The sequence below is a fragment of the Spinacia oleracea genome, chromosome 6 (assembly GCF_020520425.1).
Source record: "Spinacia oleracea cultivar Varoflay chromosome 6, BTI_SOV_V1, whole genome shotgun sequence".
In the NCBI taxonomy this organism is placed as follows: domain Eukaryota; kingdom Viridiplantae; phylum Streptophyta; class Magnoliopsida; order Caryophyllales; family Amaranthaceae; genus Spinacia; species Spinacia oleracea.
Window position 1 is genome coordinate 14,911,547 of NC_079492.1, and position 17,158 is coordinate 14,928,704.

The following is a 17,158-nucleotide window of genomic DNA, read 5'->3' on the forward strand; positions in this document are numbered from 1 at the left end:
AACAAAAGGGATTACAGAATATTTTGACTTCAACACAATAGGTATGAGACGATTGTATGGTATGTATACATAGTAACTTTAAATGCTGGATGTATTAAAGAACACCGGAAACTATCACAATCCTTTTAATCAGTAAGAATACATTAATTAAAATCTTTAAAATTAGATTGTGTAGTGAAATCTACAAAAAAAACTAAAAAAGAAATGGCATATATCTGGTATATGGTTAAAACTACACAGGTGATAGTTCATCAACCAGCTACATGAGACAACCAACATAAATAGAGCGAGGATACTTCCTTTGCAGTTGTGGCCATTGTACGTAAAGTTGATCAGCAATTCCTAGTTTGTACAGCAGCAAGCCACTCAAAGAGAGCCTTTTAACTCTTGCAATGCTCTCCACGTAAAATATCGACGACCATCTGATCCCCAATACCTGCAGAAGTAGAACCTAAGTGACTGATTCTGTACGAATTAACACTAAGGCTCCATTTGGTAGGGTGTAAAACGTTTCCATGAAAAACGATTTTCCCCTTTTCAATCAATTTACGTTGTTTGGTTTGCCAAGGGATGGAAACAATTTTCCATAACTCTCTCAAAGGTGGAAAAACCTTTTTCCATTTGCAAGGGAGGGAAACCATTTTTTCACCTTTCCTCCTTTCCTCTTTACCTCTCTCTCCCTTCTTCCCTTCAATCTTCATCATCTTCTCCCATTTTCTTTTAAGGAGCCAAACAAAGGAATCTAATTTGGAAATGTGTTTCCCTTGGAAAATGTTTTCCGTGGAAAATCATTTTACACTTAAAACGTTTTACACCAAAACAAACGGAGCCTAAGAGTTTGTCTTAAAACAACAGAGTAAATAGCTTACCTTAAACATAAAGGCAATTGCACATAGAGGAATGCAAGTTCCAGGGCCATTGCAGAGGATCTGACAGTAAATATTGAGATAACTCGTCATTCATTAAGCTTTCTAAATTTATTATTGATCAGTAAACAACATAGGCTACAAATGAGATGAGAGATGAGAGGACTATACATACCACTTCGGGTCTGATTTTAATCATCAGCCACAACGCGTGAGCAATGGCAATAAGGGTTGTCCCAACAGAAGTTAGATATGACTGACCAACTTCCCGACTTCTATATATCTGCATGTACTGCGCAGGTGTCCCTTTCTGTACCAAAATGATAATCAGCAAAAGTTTCCTTCAAATATAAGGCAATGGAAAAAAATCTAACAGAACTACAGAAGCAATTTTGTCCTCTACAGGAAAGAAATTTGTCCACCCAGCAAATGTAAAAGATATGTTTGAAAGTGTGAGGCACAGAATTTAAGGCCTTAGGCAGGGCAATCCCAGTGAAGCGCAGTTGACACGCCCTGAAGCACTACAAGGTACACCTCTGGGGGTCTCATTAAGTACTGGTCTCCGCTAATTTTTATATTTCTAATGAAAAAAGAAAATCCTTGGAAATCCTACTGTTCTAGACCTTCTAGTGTACTCTGTATAACATATGCTTTTATGAAGTAGTGATGTAAAAATTCAGTGATTGTATAGCTTATATGTGTAATGTGATTCTACATAAGATAATCTTCATACGGAGTACTAGGTGATCTTAGTTTTAAATTTAACTACAGAGAGTACTTGCTTGCTTAGGTACTTTACCTAGCTATGTGTCTTTGCATCTCACCTTATGGCCCTGTTCGGCAAAATTAGCGGTAGCGGATAGCGGTTAGCGGTTGAGTAGCGGGTAGCGGTTAAAGTAGCGAGTAGCGGTGAATAGTAGCGGGTAACGGTTAGCTGTCAAAGTAGCGGTAACTAATATGAGTGTTCGGTAAAAGTAGCGGTTGATATTATAAAAATAAAAATAAAAGCAAGAATATTATTTAAAACTTTATTATAAATTTGTCAAACGCTACCCGCTACCTTAAACGCTACTAATTTTAACGTTTGACAAAAGCTACCCAACCGCTACCTCAATCGCTAACCGCTACCTAAATCGCTACTTTACCAAACACTTATAAATTTTACAAGTAGCGTCTTGACTAGGTCAAAACGCTACCCGCTACCTCAAACGCTACCGCCGAACACGCCCTATGCCTAGCCTCCAAAACTCTCAATGTGCCAACACCAGTGCAAGGTCGCGTAGAAGCAAAGCATTCATAATTTGATACAAATGTGTGGTCAATTGTTCTTACACATCAAGGAAATTCTCAAAGCATTCATAAAATGTATCGGTAGTCACATACAGTGATACAGTTTTTAGATGGAAAATCTGTGAAAACGGGCTCATAAAGACCAAAACGTTCATTTCATAGGCCACGAAACATAACTTCTTCCCCCAGCTCCAAATCAAATACATTTCTACCAACCAAAAACCTCGGAACAGAGTAAAAATACCGAATTCACATGAACTTTCTTTGTAAGGATCATACGTACAGAAATAAATCACTAAAGAAACAGAATGATCACTAGGCTCACTACTGCAACAGGGATACTTCATACTTCAGATTGACAACGCAGAAGCCATAACTATCCCACAAAACCTTTTGTTCCTTGGTTATAATTAGCCTAATACTTCGTACTTTCCTAGTTTCTGTCAAATGCTTCAGCAAGCAAGCTCTCCTACAGAGAGTCAATAGAATCATTCAACAGCTGACTTGTCCTCTTACATGGTTACACAATCAAAATTGTTACAGGCATCCAGTGTTATCCAAATTAACCTTTCCTTGCAAGGCAAAAGAACACTTCAATGTGCTTATAAACAAGGATTGAAGAAGAAGCAACCTACAACCTTCCAGAATTCAAATGGTCATTGTACATTGCAATACCCATTTATACAAATAAAGCTCAATTAGATGTGTTCATACTTGAAATTTTGGCAACCTCTTTGCCAGTTACAGTCTAAACATTGCCCAACTTTCCCCACTCAACAATTAAAAAAGCACATAACCTCTAGTAAAAATATGCATATTGACACTAAATTTAAATGACCCTATAATCTCCATGCCATCTGACATAGACGATAAGTAGATAGCATCTCCTATTAGGTTTTCTTAAAAACAGAGAAGGCATGTCAAACCCATCAAACTTTTACGGAGTACTCCGTATAATTTAAGAAACAACCTGAGCACTGTATCAAATAAAACAAACTTGCAAGTATCCATTGACATGGATGATGATGTAAAGGCCTAGATAGGAAGACAGTCACAGGAGATGGGTATTGTAACTAAGCATAGAACCCAAGAATTTTAGTTCCCTTAGTGCTTAACTTTCTAAAATGGGAATCAAGCCCTACATTGGTCACCTCACCCTGTAAACCACTACTCCAAATACCCACAGAGAAAAGGGGAAAACAGAACACTTCATCAGCAACCTAGCCATTCGGCTCTATACAGTTGAAGATTTGTAGCAGAAAAAAAATTCAATCTAGGGATTTTTGTTTCATTCAAGAACAAGTGACCAGAATCAACATCCTACTAAAGTAATGGAAACATTAAGTGACAAACACTGGCTGGCGCAACAGGGAAATTTAAGCTTGGGGTGGGGGGCACCAGAATACAACACTCAACCACAGATGACCCACAGAATAACAGATGAAGTTCAACCCCAAATGAGTATAGTCGCAGCTCTGTGTTAGACTGTTGGTACACAAAAAAGAACCAAGCATCATAATTATAATCCACCATAAAATGCAAGTTTCATATATGCTAGCCTTGGACATGAATGGCAAAACTTAAGAGTGTGCTATTCTGATCGTGTCAGGTCACTACAATAAAAATGTTCGTCGACAGGATAATCTGATGCAGCACCGACACAAGTTTAACCCAGCAGTTTAAGTTTGGGAAGCAGGAAAGAGTGGTAAGCAGAAATACATTACCTCACTACTCGAGGAGCTCTCAAATGTTCGAGCTTTCTGCAGACTCATATTATCAGTAGCTGCAGCTACGTAATATCTAGGCATAAACCTATCCTTTTGTAGTTCCAACAAGAGATTAATCATCTCAGCCGTGTGACCCCCTGCAAGCATGATAACAGATAAAAAGAAATATGATTAGGTTCGATTAATTTGTCAAATCAGACACTATAGATTCAAACAAACATTATGTCTTATAAGTCTTAATTCCAAAGGGGGGAAAAGGTCCAATTTTCGCCATTTAGCCTTTACCCATCATCTGCTGCTAACCATATACTTCCTCCATCCTCTTATTAGCTATTTGTGTTTTCCATGGTCTCCACTCTCCAATACACACCAATTACCAACTAAATCATTAACTTTTTATCAGTGAAAATTTGAGAATCACTTGCATCAAAACTGACACTTTATATAAACATGTTGAATCGAATCTAACAAGATCACACATGACGACTTTTTCCAATCAACACAATCAGAAATACAAAAAAAGTTCAAATGAGCAATGAAAATCAACAAGCTAACCTGAACCAAGAACAATGAGAGTGCTAAGAGGTTTAACAGTAGTGGGTCGTAATGATTTTCCGCACCGATTAAGAACATACAGCAATCGAACTAAAATTAATGTTAAAACAGTCACCACAATAACTGCTATTCCGTTTGATTCCGCCATTGATGTTAACCATTGATTCTCTCTCATCATCGTCAAAATCACCTCAATATAACCACGAATCGAAACGAACTAAAACCTAGAAGTATGAAAAAATAGCCAGAATCAATTAAATTACACCTCAATTTCAGGAAATTCGGAACATAAGATGGCGAATTTTGCACAATTGAAACATCATTATCCAATTTCTACTTCGTGTTCTTTCCAGAAATCAGATGGGGAGAACAATTTACCTTTTAGTTAAAGATTGAAGAATGAAACTTCCAGGTAAATCGCCGGCGAAAGTGATGGCCGCCGGTTCAACCGCCGACGGTGGGGAAGAGAGAGGATAGTGTGGATTTTGTGTCTACAAAAGAATAGCCCAGTAATAGTGAAGCCCAACAAGCCCACCGCTTTACAGATTAACCTTTGATTGAATCATGTTCAACTCCCTTTCTCCAAATTTAGCTTGTTTGTTACTCCTAACTAGCTTTGGAGCCTGTTCAAAGAACGGGCAATTATATTAGTGTTTGTTAAACCGTTTCTTAAAGTGTTAATTTTATTGAGCGCTTGTGATTTTAGTTAGAGTATATGATTTATATAGAGGTGATCAAATTTTTATGGTGATAAAATATACTTAAATTATACGGATTTTTCATGAAATACCCCTCAATTTTCACGAAATTCACCAAATGCCCCTCAACTTTCAGAAATTCACCAAATGCCCCTCACCTTTAATATAATACCCAAACTACCCTTACTAATGACGCGCCGTTAGTCCGCCGTTAGCCTACTTTTCTAATTCACCAAATGCCCCTACAATGTAACTTATTTCACCAAATACGCTCCCAAATACCCCTATTTTAAAATATAATTCACCAAATGCCCAAATGTAAAAATTACCTTTTTAAAGCCCAATGGCTAGTTTTTTGGGATTGAAAAATAGCCGTAGCTTATTGTTTTAGTCCCCAAAACTTTCCAGTCATTTGAGAGTTGAGACTATGGAAGATATAAGGCAGTGTGATGATAGATACTGTGGCAATGGTATGTTACAGTTTAGAACTATTCGGCCCGAGTTAATAAGTAAGCCCCTTGAGTATAAGAGGATACTCAAGGGAAGGGAATCCTCACCCCCAAAATACAACTTTGAGGTTGTAAGATACAATCTCAACAACTAGGTTAGGCCAAGTACTACTTGGTACTTTGTATTGATACAAATATATAATGCCTCAATTTACTTATTTACATTTCTTATAGAGTGGCATATGAAAAGAGCGATACAATTAAGAGAATGTCTCCAAAATAAAAGACCAACCAAATGAAACTCTACTCAAAAGACTAACACCACTTAATGAGTTTGATGCGTGTTTGGTTCACGGTTATTTGAGGCCACGAAACGAAATTAAGAACATGACTTTCTTCCCACTTATGTGCTTGGATAACAGGAATATGATACTCCATTACTAGAGGTAATAGAGTGTAATATCAATTGGTTATCTGCAATATGGAGGCCCTTTTTTCCTTTCCTTTCCTTTCCTTGAGTAGTGATTTTAACTTATATTCATGCAAAACAAGAGGTAATAGACTCATTATGTGTGGATGATGATTTTGAATGATAACTCATGACACAAACTGAGATGAAACTACAACAAAACAATTTGGTGACTAAATAAACACTCAGAACAGGGTTATTTATACTAAAACAATAAGCTACGGCTATTTTTCAATCCCAAAAAACTAGCCGTTGGGCTTTAAAAAAGTAATTTTTACATTTGGGAATTTGGTGAATTATATTTTAAAATAGGGGTATTTGGTGAAATAAGTTACATTGTAGGGGCATTTGGTGAATTAGAAAAGTAGGCTAACGGCGGACTAACGGCGTGTCATTAGTAAGGGTAGTTTGGGTATTATATTAAAGGTGAGGGGTATTTGGTGAATTTCTGAAAGTTGAGGGGCATTTGGTGAATTTCGTGAAAATTGAGGGGTATTTCATGAAAAATCCGTAAATTATATGGTGAATTAATATTAAGTGTTAAAGAGGGAGATGAAGTGGTAGTGGTTGAATATGAATTCAATGGTGAATTGATGTAGGATGAAGAAGATGAAGTGGAAGATGTGTTGAAGTTATGAAATGCTTAGTATAACAAACAACAACATGAAAGATTGAAAAAAAAAATCCATGGATGAAAGAAGGAGGTGACACGTGTCATCTAACCAAAAAAAATCTATAGATGAAAGAAGGAGGTGACATGTGTCATCTAAATGTGTATGGTTATCCTTTTTAAATACTAGGTATAGATTAGGTATAGATTGGTGGTTGGATGTCGGTTGTTAGTTGTTTCACTTGGTTTGTTACATCGGGATTGATTGGGATTGATTGATGTTGGATGTTATTAACAACTTTTGTACTTAGAAGTCAACATGTCAAAAATTACTTCAAGCGGCTTTTTCATTTTAGCATAAAAGTCAGCTTTTCAATCGTTTTTTATAAAACACGCGATGAAAAGTTGTTTATCAAGAAAGACCTTAAGTTTCTTGTTTTATTGTTTCTTTTGACAATGATCATCCATTCTTTCATTTTCTTTCGTTTACCCTTAGTCCCTTACCCTAAGAGAAGACTCCACTCCCGGTATTTAATAGGGGTGTTCACAAAAAACCGTAACCGCGTACCTACCGAAAACCGAAAAAACCGATCTAAATGGGCGGTAAACCGAACCGAAAAAATAATATGAACGGTTACGGTAACCGAACCGGCAAAATTAACGGTTAAACGGGTCGGTTACGTTACATTTTTTGACAAAACGGTTAACCGAATAAACCGAAATTTATTTTTTCAAAAAAACTATTCAATTAAATTTAGTTGGAGGTGACAAAATCACAAAATTATAAGTAAAGTATTTTAGTAAAAAAATGTTTATTTGTGCACAACTAGCCCAATTAGTGTACTTACTTCTTAGGCTCTTAGCCCATTAGTCCTTTCTTGAAGCAATAAGTACGTTACTTCGTAACTTTGTTTGAAGTTGATGAACTTGTGTAATTTTAGACGTTGTTTAGACTTATTTTTGTTTGACTTGATCTTCTATTTCAAATTGTTATTTTTTGTAAAAAAATAATACGATAAATGTGATCCAAAATAAAATTAAATAATTTCATAGCGGTTTATGGTTAACCGGGTAACCGTACCGAAACCGCGGTTAACCGTTTAAACGGTATGGTTACGGTTCATGAAAATGCCAAACCGAAATTTTCGGTTACCGAACCGAATCAAGTTTCGGGACGGTTAACCACCCATGAACACCCCTAGTATTTAATCCCTTACCCTAAGAGAAGACTCTACTCTTGGTAATCAGCCAAGCACTTAGATTGCCTTTAGCTTCTTGGCTTGGTGGATGTCAAATAAGTCCCAATAAACACTAATCACGTCTTTAGTTTTTATAAAATTCTACATGAACCTACCTTCTACATCTAATGAAGTGCCTTATCAGGCCGGAACCCCGCACAGGTCAACCCGGCCCAGGTTAGCTTAGATGTTGGGGATGATAAAAGAAACCCTTCCTTAAAAATACCCCTGCTAGGAATTAAACTCTCTAACATTTTGGATGATAGACGAAATTCTTTCGACTAGACCAAAACATTGCTTAGTACCTCCTAAAATTATGTGCTACGATAACACGGTAAGTGAGAAAATTCAAGTACAAATCCGCCACAATACAGATTATTAATTGTTTTTAGTTGTGAAAAGTAATTTTAAAACATTATCTTTCATAGTCAGATTGAGGTGTACACTTTGCTAGAAATGCAGATAAATTATATTAGGTCAGATTCGTGTTCATGAATTAGGGATGTCAATGGGGCGGGGCGGATGCGGATGTATGTCCCTCCATCCCCATCCCCACCTAAAATTTCCATCCCCATCCCCGCCCCATCACCCATGGCGGGTACAAAATTCATCCCCATCCCCGCCCCAACGGGTACAAACTAAAATCCATCCCCGCCCCACCACCCACCTAGGTATCCATCCCCGTCTCATCCCCGCCCCATATCCGAGTCAATACCCACCTTGTTTTTCTTATTTCGCCAACATTATGGAAAAAATAACTCCCATAACAAAAAAAATCAAACACATAAAATTAGAAGTCTTGCCTAATTCATAATATTAAATACTACAAACTAATCCAAACGCATAAAAAATTGTTCAACTTTTTATGTTCTTTCAATTTTTCAATTCGCGTAGGGAATGTTATTCGGATAGGGTTGACGAGTATCAAGAGGGGCGGGTGGGGATGGGGCGGGGCGGGCGGGCGGGGATGGGGCGGGTTCAACACAAAATCCACACCCGCCCCATCACCCATGGCGGGTATGATTTTTATACCCATCCCCGCTCTATCACCCGCCAAACCTCCCTCCATCCCCGCCTACTTGGGGCGGATGCGGAGCGGGTCTCCTATAAAACCCGCCCCACTGACATCCCTATCATGAATCATGATAAAGCAAGAAAGGAATTGAGGATACGATTCTACTTCTATAACATTGGTTTAACCTAATGAAAAGATTAAAGATTCTAATCAACAGCTTATTTCGTGTCAAATTCATATTGTGTTGTAATTATACCAAGATGTGGATTATGATGTTCTGGACTTTGACGAATGCAGATTATCTTTGTTAGACTAACAATTTCTTTTCTGACGACTACTTTTAAGCCGATGAAAAACAGTCACTTCCAAGCTCAACTCCGCAAGTTATAACTCTTGCTTAAGCCCTGTTCGGAAAAACTAACGGTAGCTGGTAGCGGTTGAGTAGCGGGTTGCCAAACACCCCTATTTTTATTCACTACTTTCCCCACTACCCGCTACTCAAACCGCCAACTTGCCAAACTATAAGAAGTTTGCTAATAATACGATAAACTGCTGGTAGTCTGGTAACTGTAGTGACTGATATCGAATTCTGAAGTCCTGCAGGTTTGCATAACCCTGTTTACTGTAATCAGGATGATTCTGCAGTTTTTATTGTTATGATATGATACTCTCTAGTAGACTTGTTCAACGGGCCGGGTTAGGGCGGGCCAGGCCGGGCCTAGCTTATAAAATATGACGCTTATCTCGTCTCAATAAACGCAGTAGACGCCAGATACTAACAGCTTGACAGCCAAATCTTCAATCCAAAAACTATAATTCATGCCGAGATCAAAATAAACAAAGCAGATCATCAGATCAAGGCAAGCATAAATACATGTACTCATAGTAATTAACAAAATTAATCTTTCTTTTCACTTGTCAATCAGCAGCACACCAGAAAGGGAGCGCAGTCAAACATTATACCCTTCTTCCTCAGTAAAAATGTTGGCATAGCTTTCACCTCCAAAAACCACAAGTGCAAGCATGGTAAATACAGACTGATCAAGCAGTTTCTGTCAGTGTAAACTGAATACTCGGAAAGACGTAGTATGAACTTGACCTGAGAATTTAGCATAGTACAACTACTAGAACATCAAACATACAAAATATCAAATCACAGTTAATGTACTCCTAAGCAATATTCACAATCTTGACTAATCAATTTCTAATAAGGGCGTTTTGAATGCCATAAACAAGCAACGACAGTGTAATACTCCGTAGTGCCTAACATGACATGGAAGAAGAAGGCCAGCCACTTTCATTTCATGAGACCTGGTAAAAATGTCTCAGTTCAACCGGAATTGGACCCAAACTAACCCGACATGAACTTACTACAAGTCTACAACAACCAATGATTGACTGTTTCATACTCCGTAATAAACAACAATTGGCGATAGACCCCATTATCTCCCCCAACCAAAATTTGACCAAAACTAAACTAAATTACTCAGATATTTACTACATCATCATTATCATTATCATTACCCTATTGCCTCAAAGAGGCTCCCGCAAGAAGCGGGGTAAGGGGGGTCGAACGTACGCAACCTTACCCCTGCAATTGCAGAGAGGTTGTTTCCAATTGACCCAAAAGCGATAACGGGACGACAATGGGACAACCATCTTCTATTTCATGGAAAGGAAGCGAAGAGGTATTACTCAGATATTTTCTACACAAGAACAAAAATTTCCTAACCGATATTACCACACTATGAGTAATTAAGAGAATCGAAACACAATCCAATACATCATATCATCAAATTTAAAATGTCAAATGTCGCCATTTCTTTGGGGTCAGTAAATAATTTTAGCACCAGACACTAAAAATTCATCCGATTCCATCATTTCTTCCTCTAAAGATCCATCAGATTTCCACACAAATCAACAAAACCAGGACATTTTTTGCCATTTCTTTGGGAGTCGGTAAATAATTTTAGCACAAAACACCACTCCATCATCCAATATGCCATATGGTAAATTATACTATCAACTTTCACAATTTCATTTTATACAAATCAATCCACACAAATCAACAAAAACCGGATATTTTTCAAAGGTAAAGATACTACCTTGACATCATCAACATCAACATTGATAAACATAACATAGAGTAATCTGAGGCCAATTCTTCAAACAATGAATTCATTACAACTGATGGAATGCACCATGAAGCTCCAAAGTGAACCACAATCTGCATAACATGATAGAAACATCAATAAATGGGGTTGGATAAATGGATTGCCTCTAAAATTACACCCAAAAAAATCAATCAAAAAAAAATGACAAAACCCCCCAAAATATTTCATCAACCATTTATCCATGTTTGATTAAAAACAATTTGCAAGATTTGATTTTTGGAAAATTTATCAATCAGCATAAAGACTATCCGGAATTTGTTCTCATGCACACATCGTAATTTGAACTAGTAAGGCGACAATCAAATCAGGAGGCAGTAGTAGTATAAGATTGTTGAATGAATTAAAAGAAATGAACTTACAGGGGAATTCTGTTGTTGGGCTTTGTTGACAAGAAATTCCCATTGATCCGTAGATTCTACCTTGGCAAACATAAGCACGTGTACTCGTAGTAATTATTAATTAACAAATTAATCTTACATACACATATGGCCATACATTCATGTATTTGTTTTTAACATATATCGAGCTGTTAGACAGCACACTGCTGCAGTGCTGCGGAGTGTAAAGAAATGAGCAAAATGTACAACACGAAACACACAAAAAGACGACTAGGGCATATATGCACCGCCACCGGTGGTCTGAATAAAACTTCCGACCCTTTTCCTTATCTCATCCGGATTCGCTCCAACTAGCTTGTCAACTACACTGCCATTCTTCATCAGTAACTGGGCTGTGCATCTGCCACCTCAATCAGAACTTATGACACAATTTAAGTCAAGACTGGACATGGAATGAAAAAGAATTTAGTAGTTGATCTTGATCCAAACAGATACCAATTCCTTAAGTGTTGAGCAATGTTTGGAGCTAAAGCCTAGCTTGATAATTCAAAACTAAGTACTCCGTATCTCACTAAATAAAGAAAGCCCGAATATACACTTATACATTCAATATGCATATAACTTTGACATTAATTCCGTAACATTTTACAAGTTCAGTATGCATATAATTTTGACATAACTTTGTTCTACCAAAATCCCTCATTTTCTGGGCGGCTGGGCCTTGTTACTCAGACAGTTGATTTAACCATACTATCTTATGCTTGACACAGACTAAACTTCTAAAGATTATAGTCTCCCATCTAAATAAAGGTTATAGTCATTCTCTCATGGTCTCAATACACTCCTTCGTGCGACACTAGGGAGACAGTCTGAGCAGCACAGCAGCTGGGAGCCTAGAAGTGGATAAGCGATGAATCATGGTAAAAGACAAATAAGCAAATAGCCACAAGGTAAAAACCCAGCAAAGTAGATACTAGATAGTATATTCTAGATGGTAACCAGGTGACAGTAAACAAAAAGGCAACCCCAACCCCAACCCCCCCCCCCCCCCCCCCACATTGTCCAAGTTTTCTAGGCAGTCTGGAAAAAAAAGGTGGATGAACAACAAGGTACTATGAGGAGCATGGTGAATATTTGAGCACAATTTTGAACAGAACGAGTTACGATATGTAAATTTAAAGGTAAACTTCTTAGAACCATGCAAACTATTTAGTGTAGAGACTGGAGACCTCATCCATCAAATTGTTTTCTTATAAACCACAGAAAGCACTTAACAACTACTACTATCAAATAACAAATTTTGGCTAAGATTGAACTGATATGACTTACATTCAGACGCTAATCAGTTTGATCAAAAGTATCTGTATCCATGACAACTTGATGGTTACTGCAGTTGTCTCCAATCAAATGATGCAAAAGAACACCAGCTGCAACACTGACGTTCAGACTTTCCACAGCCATAAAGGACTGAAACTCTTCACCAGACAACTTATTCTCTATGTCAGCTTCGACATCATCCTCAACTCCTGTCGATGATATATCCACGGGAATATTACCAGGAATTTTCACCAGTTGAGTGCATGACCTCTCAACCAGAGGCCTCAAACCTGTTCCTTCACTCCCCAAAACAAGAATAGTGGGTTCTCCGGGTGAAATCTCACGCAAGGGAACAGCTCTAGAAGCAACTGACCCTCCAAGAACCCGCCAACCATTTTCAGAAGACGATGTTAAAAACTGCATCATGTTCTTACAAGATCTAATCTCCATCAGCTCAAGAGAACCAGCACTAGCTTTGCTCACAACACCACTCAATGGAGCTGAATTCTTCCTACACAATACCACCCCTGATGCTCCAAAGAAATATGAAGATCTGATGATGGCTCCCAAATTCTGAGGATCAGTGACCTCATCTAAAGCTACCCAAAGAAGACCCTTGTCTTGTTCATCAGAAACAGGATCCAACTCCTTTATGTTTACCATCTCTAGTGGAGAAGAATCTAACACAAGACCTTGATGTGGACGGTTATCACTGATCATGTTCAGATCATGCTTAGAGATCTCTCTTAAACTCAAACCAGTCTTCTCTGCTATCTTCAACACCTTTTCAAAACCCTTCTTATCCTTCTTTTTCTTATTGTTCTTACTCAGCTCTACTCCTTCTTGAACATAGAGTGTATAGAATTCTCTTCTCCCAGCAGTTAAAGCAGCCAAAACTGGTCCAACCCCATAAACCCCTTCCCCAACCATCTTTGGCAAGCTTGACTCACTAGCCTCTTTATATGTCTTTTTACCCCAACTTTCTTGCTTATTCCACATTCGCACCTCCGGCCTCTCAAAACCCACTCTAGCATTCACCGCTCTACCAGCTCTAGTATTAATATTGTTCCATCTAGAATCATCAACCACATGATTACCACCATCTTCGTCAACATTGTCATTCCTTTCCCAACGCGGCTTCTGCCAGTTTTCTGTCTCTTCGACCGGCCTGCTCCTCCTCCTCCTTTCATCCTGAGTTAAGGAACTATTAGCATTCCTTTCAAAACGCGGCTTCTGCCATTTTTCTGTCTCTTCGATCGGCCTACTCCTCCTCCTTTCATCCTGAGTTGAGGAGCTATTATCATTCCTTTCAAAACGCGGCTTCTGCCAGTTTTCTGTCTCTTCAACCGGCCTGCTCCTCCTCCTCTCATCCTGAGTCGAGGAGCTGCCGCTTTTCTGAAGTAACTTCTCTGCTGAAACCTCCCAAGATGATTTACTAGCAACTTTCGCCTTCACAACTTTCGCCGGCCTCTCCGCCCTCATCGACTCCCCCCTTCTACTACCAGCTAACCAAGGCAGAGTGTTCCTGTCTCTAACCACTCCACTATCCTCAGCAGCATTACTTAAACTTCTAATTCCTCTACATTCAGACTTAGGCAATCCAAATTCAACACAAATTCTACCAAAAGTCAACAAATTTTTTGTGGGTTTGAGAAATTGAATCGTTTTATGAGCTCTAAGAGAGTACCCACGAAGAGGGGCAGCAAAAACAGTACATTTAGGGTTTAAGGAGGGTTTTGGATAAACACCATTTGAGAAAGACTGAATCTTTGAGGTGTGAAGTGGATTGGGTTGTGAAGAAACCCTGAATGCCATGGGTAAAGCTTGATTCTTTGATATATTACAGTACATAATGCTTGTAATTTGCAACAAAAGTGTTCGTAATTTTGTTGATAAATTTGCAGAAATTTTCTACATGAAAGAAGCGAGAACTGAGATGGAGCAGACAAGAAAATACCTTCAGCTTAGTTGGAATTCAATGGAAGCGCTATCCTTCGACTAGCGCTGGTAATTCATGGATAGTGTAACTGTGCTGGGGATTCAATCGCCGGACGGTGGGGAAGAGAGAAGACAGTGGAGTTTGTGTCTACAATACAATAGCCCGGTAATAGTGTTTAAGCCCAACAAGCCCATTGCTTTCTACATATTAATTTTTTTTTTTTTTTTTTCCTGCGAATGAGCCATAAAAGCAATATAAACTACAAATAGGGGCGGGGGGAATCAAATTTGAGACCTATTGTACCCAGGGCCTCAGTGTTAACCATTAGATTAAGACCTCATTGGCTCGTTCAGATTAACCTTTGGTTGAATTTGAATCATGTTTAACTCCCTTCTCCAAATGTAGCCTTGTTTGTTACCCCTAAGGGCATGCTTGGATTGAGGGTAATGTATTAAATGGGTAATAAAAGTCAAACTAAGGTAATTGAAGGTGATGATGAAGGGATGAAGTGGTGGCAAAGGGAACAAGCTAGTGTTGGCAAGAAAAAAATAAAAAGAAAGGGGGAACAAATACCCTCATCATGGGGGAAATAGTTACCCACCATCCCACTAGGGTGATTATTACCCTCATTTGGGGGGTAATTACTTCCCCTTCCTCCCTTCTCCTCACAACACCACCACTACCACAACTTCTCATCACAATACCACCACACCATCCTCCTTGCAACCACCTCAATTCACATTCATTGTCCTTTTATTATGGTGGTTTGACTTTTATTACCCCTATAATTCATTACACCAAATCCAAACGTGCCCTAAGTACTAATTGGTTGTTGGACCTTTGTCACTTGTTTCACTTGGTTTGTCACATTGGGTTTTCTTGCTGGCTAATTTGATTTTATATTTGTTTAGTAACACATGTTTAGCAAAACTACATGTTGGATGTTATTAACAATTTTTATACCCAAAAGGTCAAAAGCTACTTTATTTATTTGTTTCACTTGGTTTTTTATAAAAATTGGGATGAAAAGTCATTTATCAAGCAAGACTTTAGTTTTTTTACTTTATTTATTTCTTTTGACAATGATCTATTCTTTTATTAGCCATTTCGTTTACCCTTACTCTAAGAGGAGACTCTATTCTCGGTATTCAGCCAATTCAGCCAATTACTTAAACAGGCGTGGTGGATGTCAACGAAGTCCCTATAAAGTAGCTAATCCGGTCTCTAGGTTTTATTTAAACTAGATTTTAGCCCGTGCGATTCACGATGCACAGATTCTATTAAATTGTTAAGTTAAAATAAAACTTCTATGTATACCAACTTCTATATTTTATATATTAGATTAGATTAGGATTTTTTTATTTTGGATTAAATTTCGTTTTAGATTTATTTTTAATTATTAGAGTGTTTGATTTGGATGAAGTTGTATATGCGTAATATTGGTAATTAATTAATAAAAATATGTTTGTGGCACCTAATTATTTATCTACGTGTCATTCGACTTTAGCAATTCAAAAATAATTTTGAAATCTTATTTTTCATTGGTCGAAACCATTAGGTTTCATACGCGGCGCTCTAATATTGGATTAGTGTTTGATTTTGGATTGAATTCTTTTTAGATTAGTGTTTGATTTTGGATGAATTTTATTTTAATTTTTTTAGTTATTAGATTTTTTGGTTTTGGATAGAGTTGATGTTAGGTTATGATACATATGACAATTCATAAATCATGCGGAAAAACCATTTAGCCAGGAATACATATTATTTACACATAATCATATAGCATAGTTTAGATGCATACTCTTTGTTGCGTGCCTTCCCTAGCTGCGCCCGAACTGAACAAGAACAAGTCTTTAGGACTCCAAGTGTCGTCCCTCCGTAGATAGTCCACAGCACGTCCGGATCCGCCTTAAGATTGACCAACTAGAATCGCCCTTAAGGTACAAATAATTTCGGCACTTTTAGGCAAGGTATGTGACTGAATTTTTTTCTCAAAAACTCACTTTGAATACTTGAATAATCTATGTAAATATGTGACCCTAGGCACCTATTTATAGAGTTATGGAAAAGGTTTTGGAATCCTATTAGGATACTAATTTATTTAATTATAATCCTACTAGGACTCTAATTAAATAATCATTATCTAATAGTTTTAGGATTTAATCATATTTCGAATCCCGATTGCTTTAGGATTCCCGCACAAGCATTGCATGAGCACCGTACACCCGCGCAAGCCTTGCGGCCCACGCTAGGCGCACAGCGCTCGGCCCACTACTGTGCTCTCGCGCGCGCGCCCCAGGCCTTGGCTGGGCCTGGCCTTGCGCTGGGCCTGGTCGAGGCTTGGCATGCGATGGTGCGTGTTGGCTTGCTGGGCGATGGCCTGGCTTCGTGCTGGGCCTTCGTCTAGCGGGCCTCGTCCGATGCTAATTCGTACGATACGCTTCCGATTAAATTCCCGATTCCGGAATTCATT

General features: G+C 38.2%; 2 protein-coding genes across 6 annotated transcripts; both read right to left on the minus strand.

Moving 5' to 3' along the window:
• Positions 1 to 112: 112 nt before the first annotated feature.
• On the minus strand, positions 113 to 5,113 carry LOC110805271 (UDP-N-acetylglucosamine transferase subunit ALG14). The gene is made up of 6 exons (XM_056830831.1): positions 4,817 to 5,113; positions 4,439 to 4,662; positions 3,881 to 4,020; positions 1,042 to 1,176; positions 870 to 929; positions 113 to 436 (listed from the first exon to the last, which is right to left on the minus strand). Exons 2-6 carry the CDS (start codon positions 4,614 to 4,616, stop codon positions 260 to 262), a joined length of 690 nt encoding a protein of 229 aa, XP_056686809.1. The 5' UTR covers positions 4,617 to 4,662; positions 4,817 to 5,113; the 3' UTR covers positions 113 to 259.
• Positions 5,114 to 10,822: 5,709 nt separating this feature from the next.
• LOC110805268 (uncharacterized) lies at positions 10,823 to 14,867 on the minus strand. Of its 5 annotated transcripts, none has more exons than XR_008922937.1 (3): positions 12,759 to 14,867; positions 11,451 to 11,821; positions 10,908 to 11,144 (listed from the first exon to the last, which is right to left on the minus strand). XR_008922937.1 is itself a non-coding variant. In XM_056830934.1 (2 exons), exon 1 carries the CDS (start codon positions 14,595 to 14,597, stop codon positions 12,768 to 12,770), a length of 1,830 nt encoding a protein of 609 aa, XP_056686912.1. In that variant the 5' UTR covers positions 14,598 to 14,867; the 3' UTR covers positions 10,823 to 11,144; positions 12,759 to 12,767. The 5 variants fall into 5 exon arrangements, 1 of the variants encoding a protein (XP_056686912.1); XR_008922936.1 differs by having other exon boundaries at positions 11,451 to 11,829; XR_008922935.1 differs by having other exon boundaries at positions 11,451 to 11,847.
• Between the last annotated feature and the right edge of the window lie 2,291 nt (positions 14,868 to 17,158).

Excerpts from the sequence above, each read along its gene's own strand:
- LOC110805268 (XM_056830934.1), bottom strand. The coding sequence starts at position 14,597 with ATGTACTGTAATATATCAAAGAATCAAGCTTTACCCATGGCATTCAGG.
- LOC110805271 (XM_056830831.1), bottom strand. The coding sequence starts at position 4,616 with ATGATGAGAGAGAATCAATGGTTAACATCAATGGCGGAATCAAACGGA. Across the intron at positions 4,021-4,438 it reads TCTCATTGTTCTTGGTTCAG|GGGGTCACACGGCTGAGATG; the intron begins GTTAGCTTGTTG and ends TCATGCTTGCAG. Across the intron at positions 1,177-3,880 it reads AGAGCTCCTCGAGTAGTGAG|AAAGGGACACCTGCGCAGTA; the intron begins GTAATGTATTTC and ends ATTTTGGTACAG.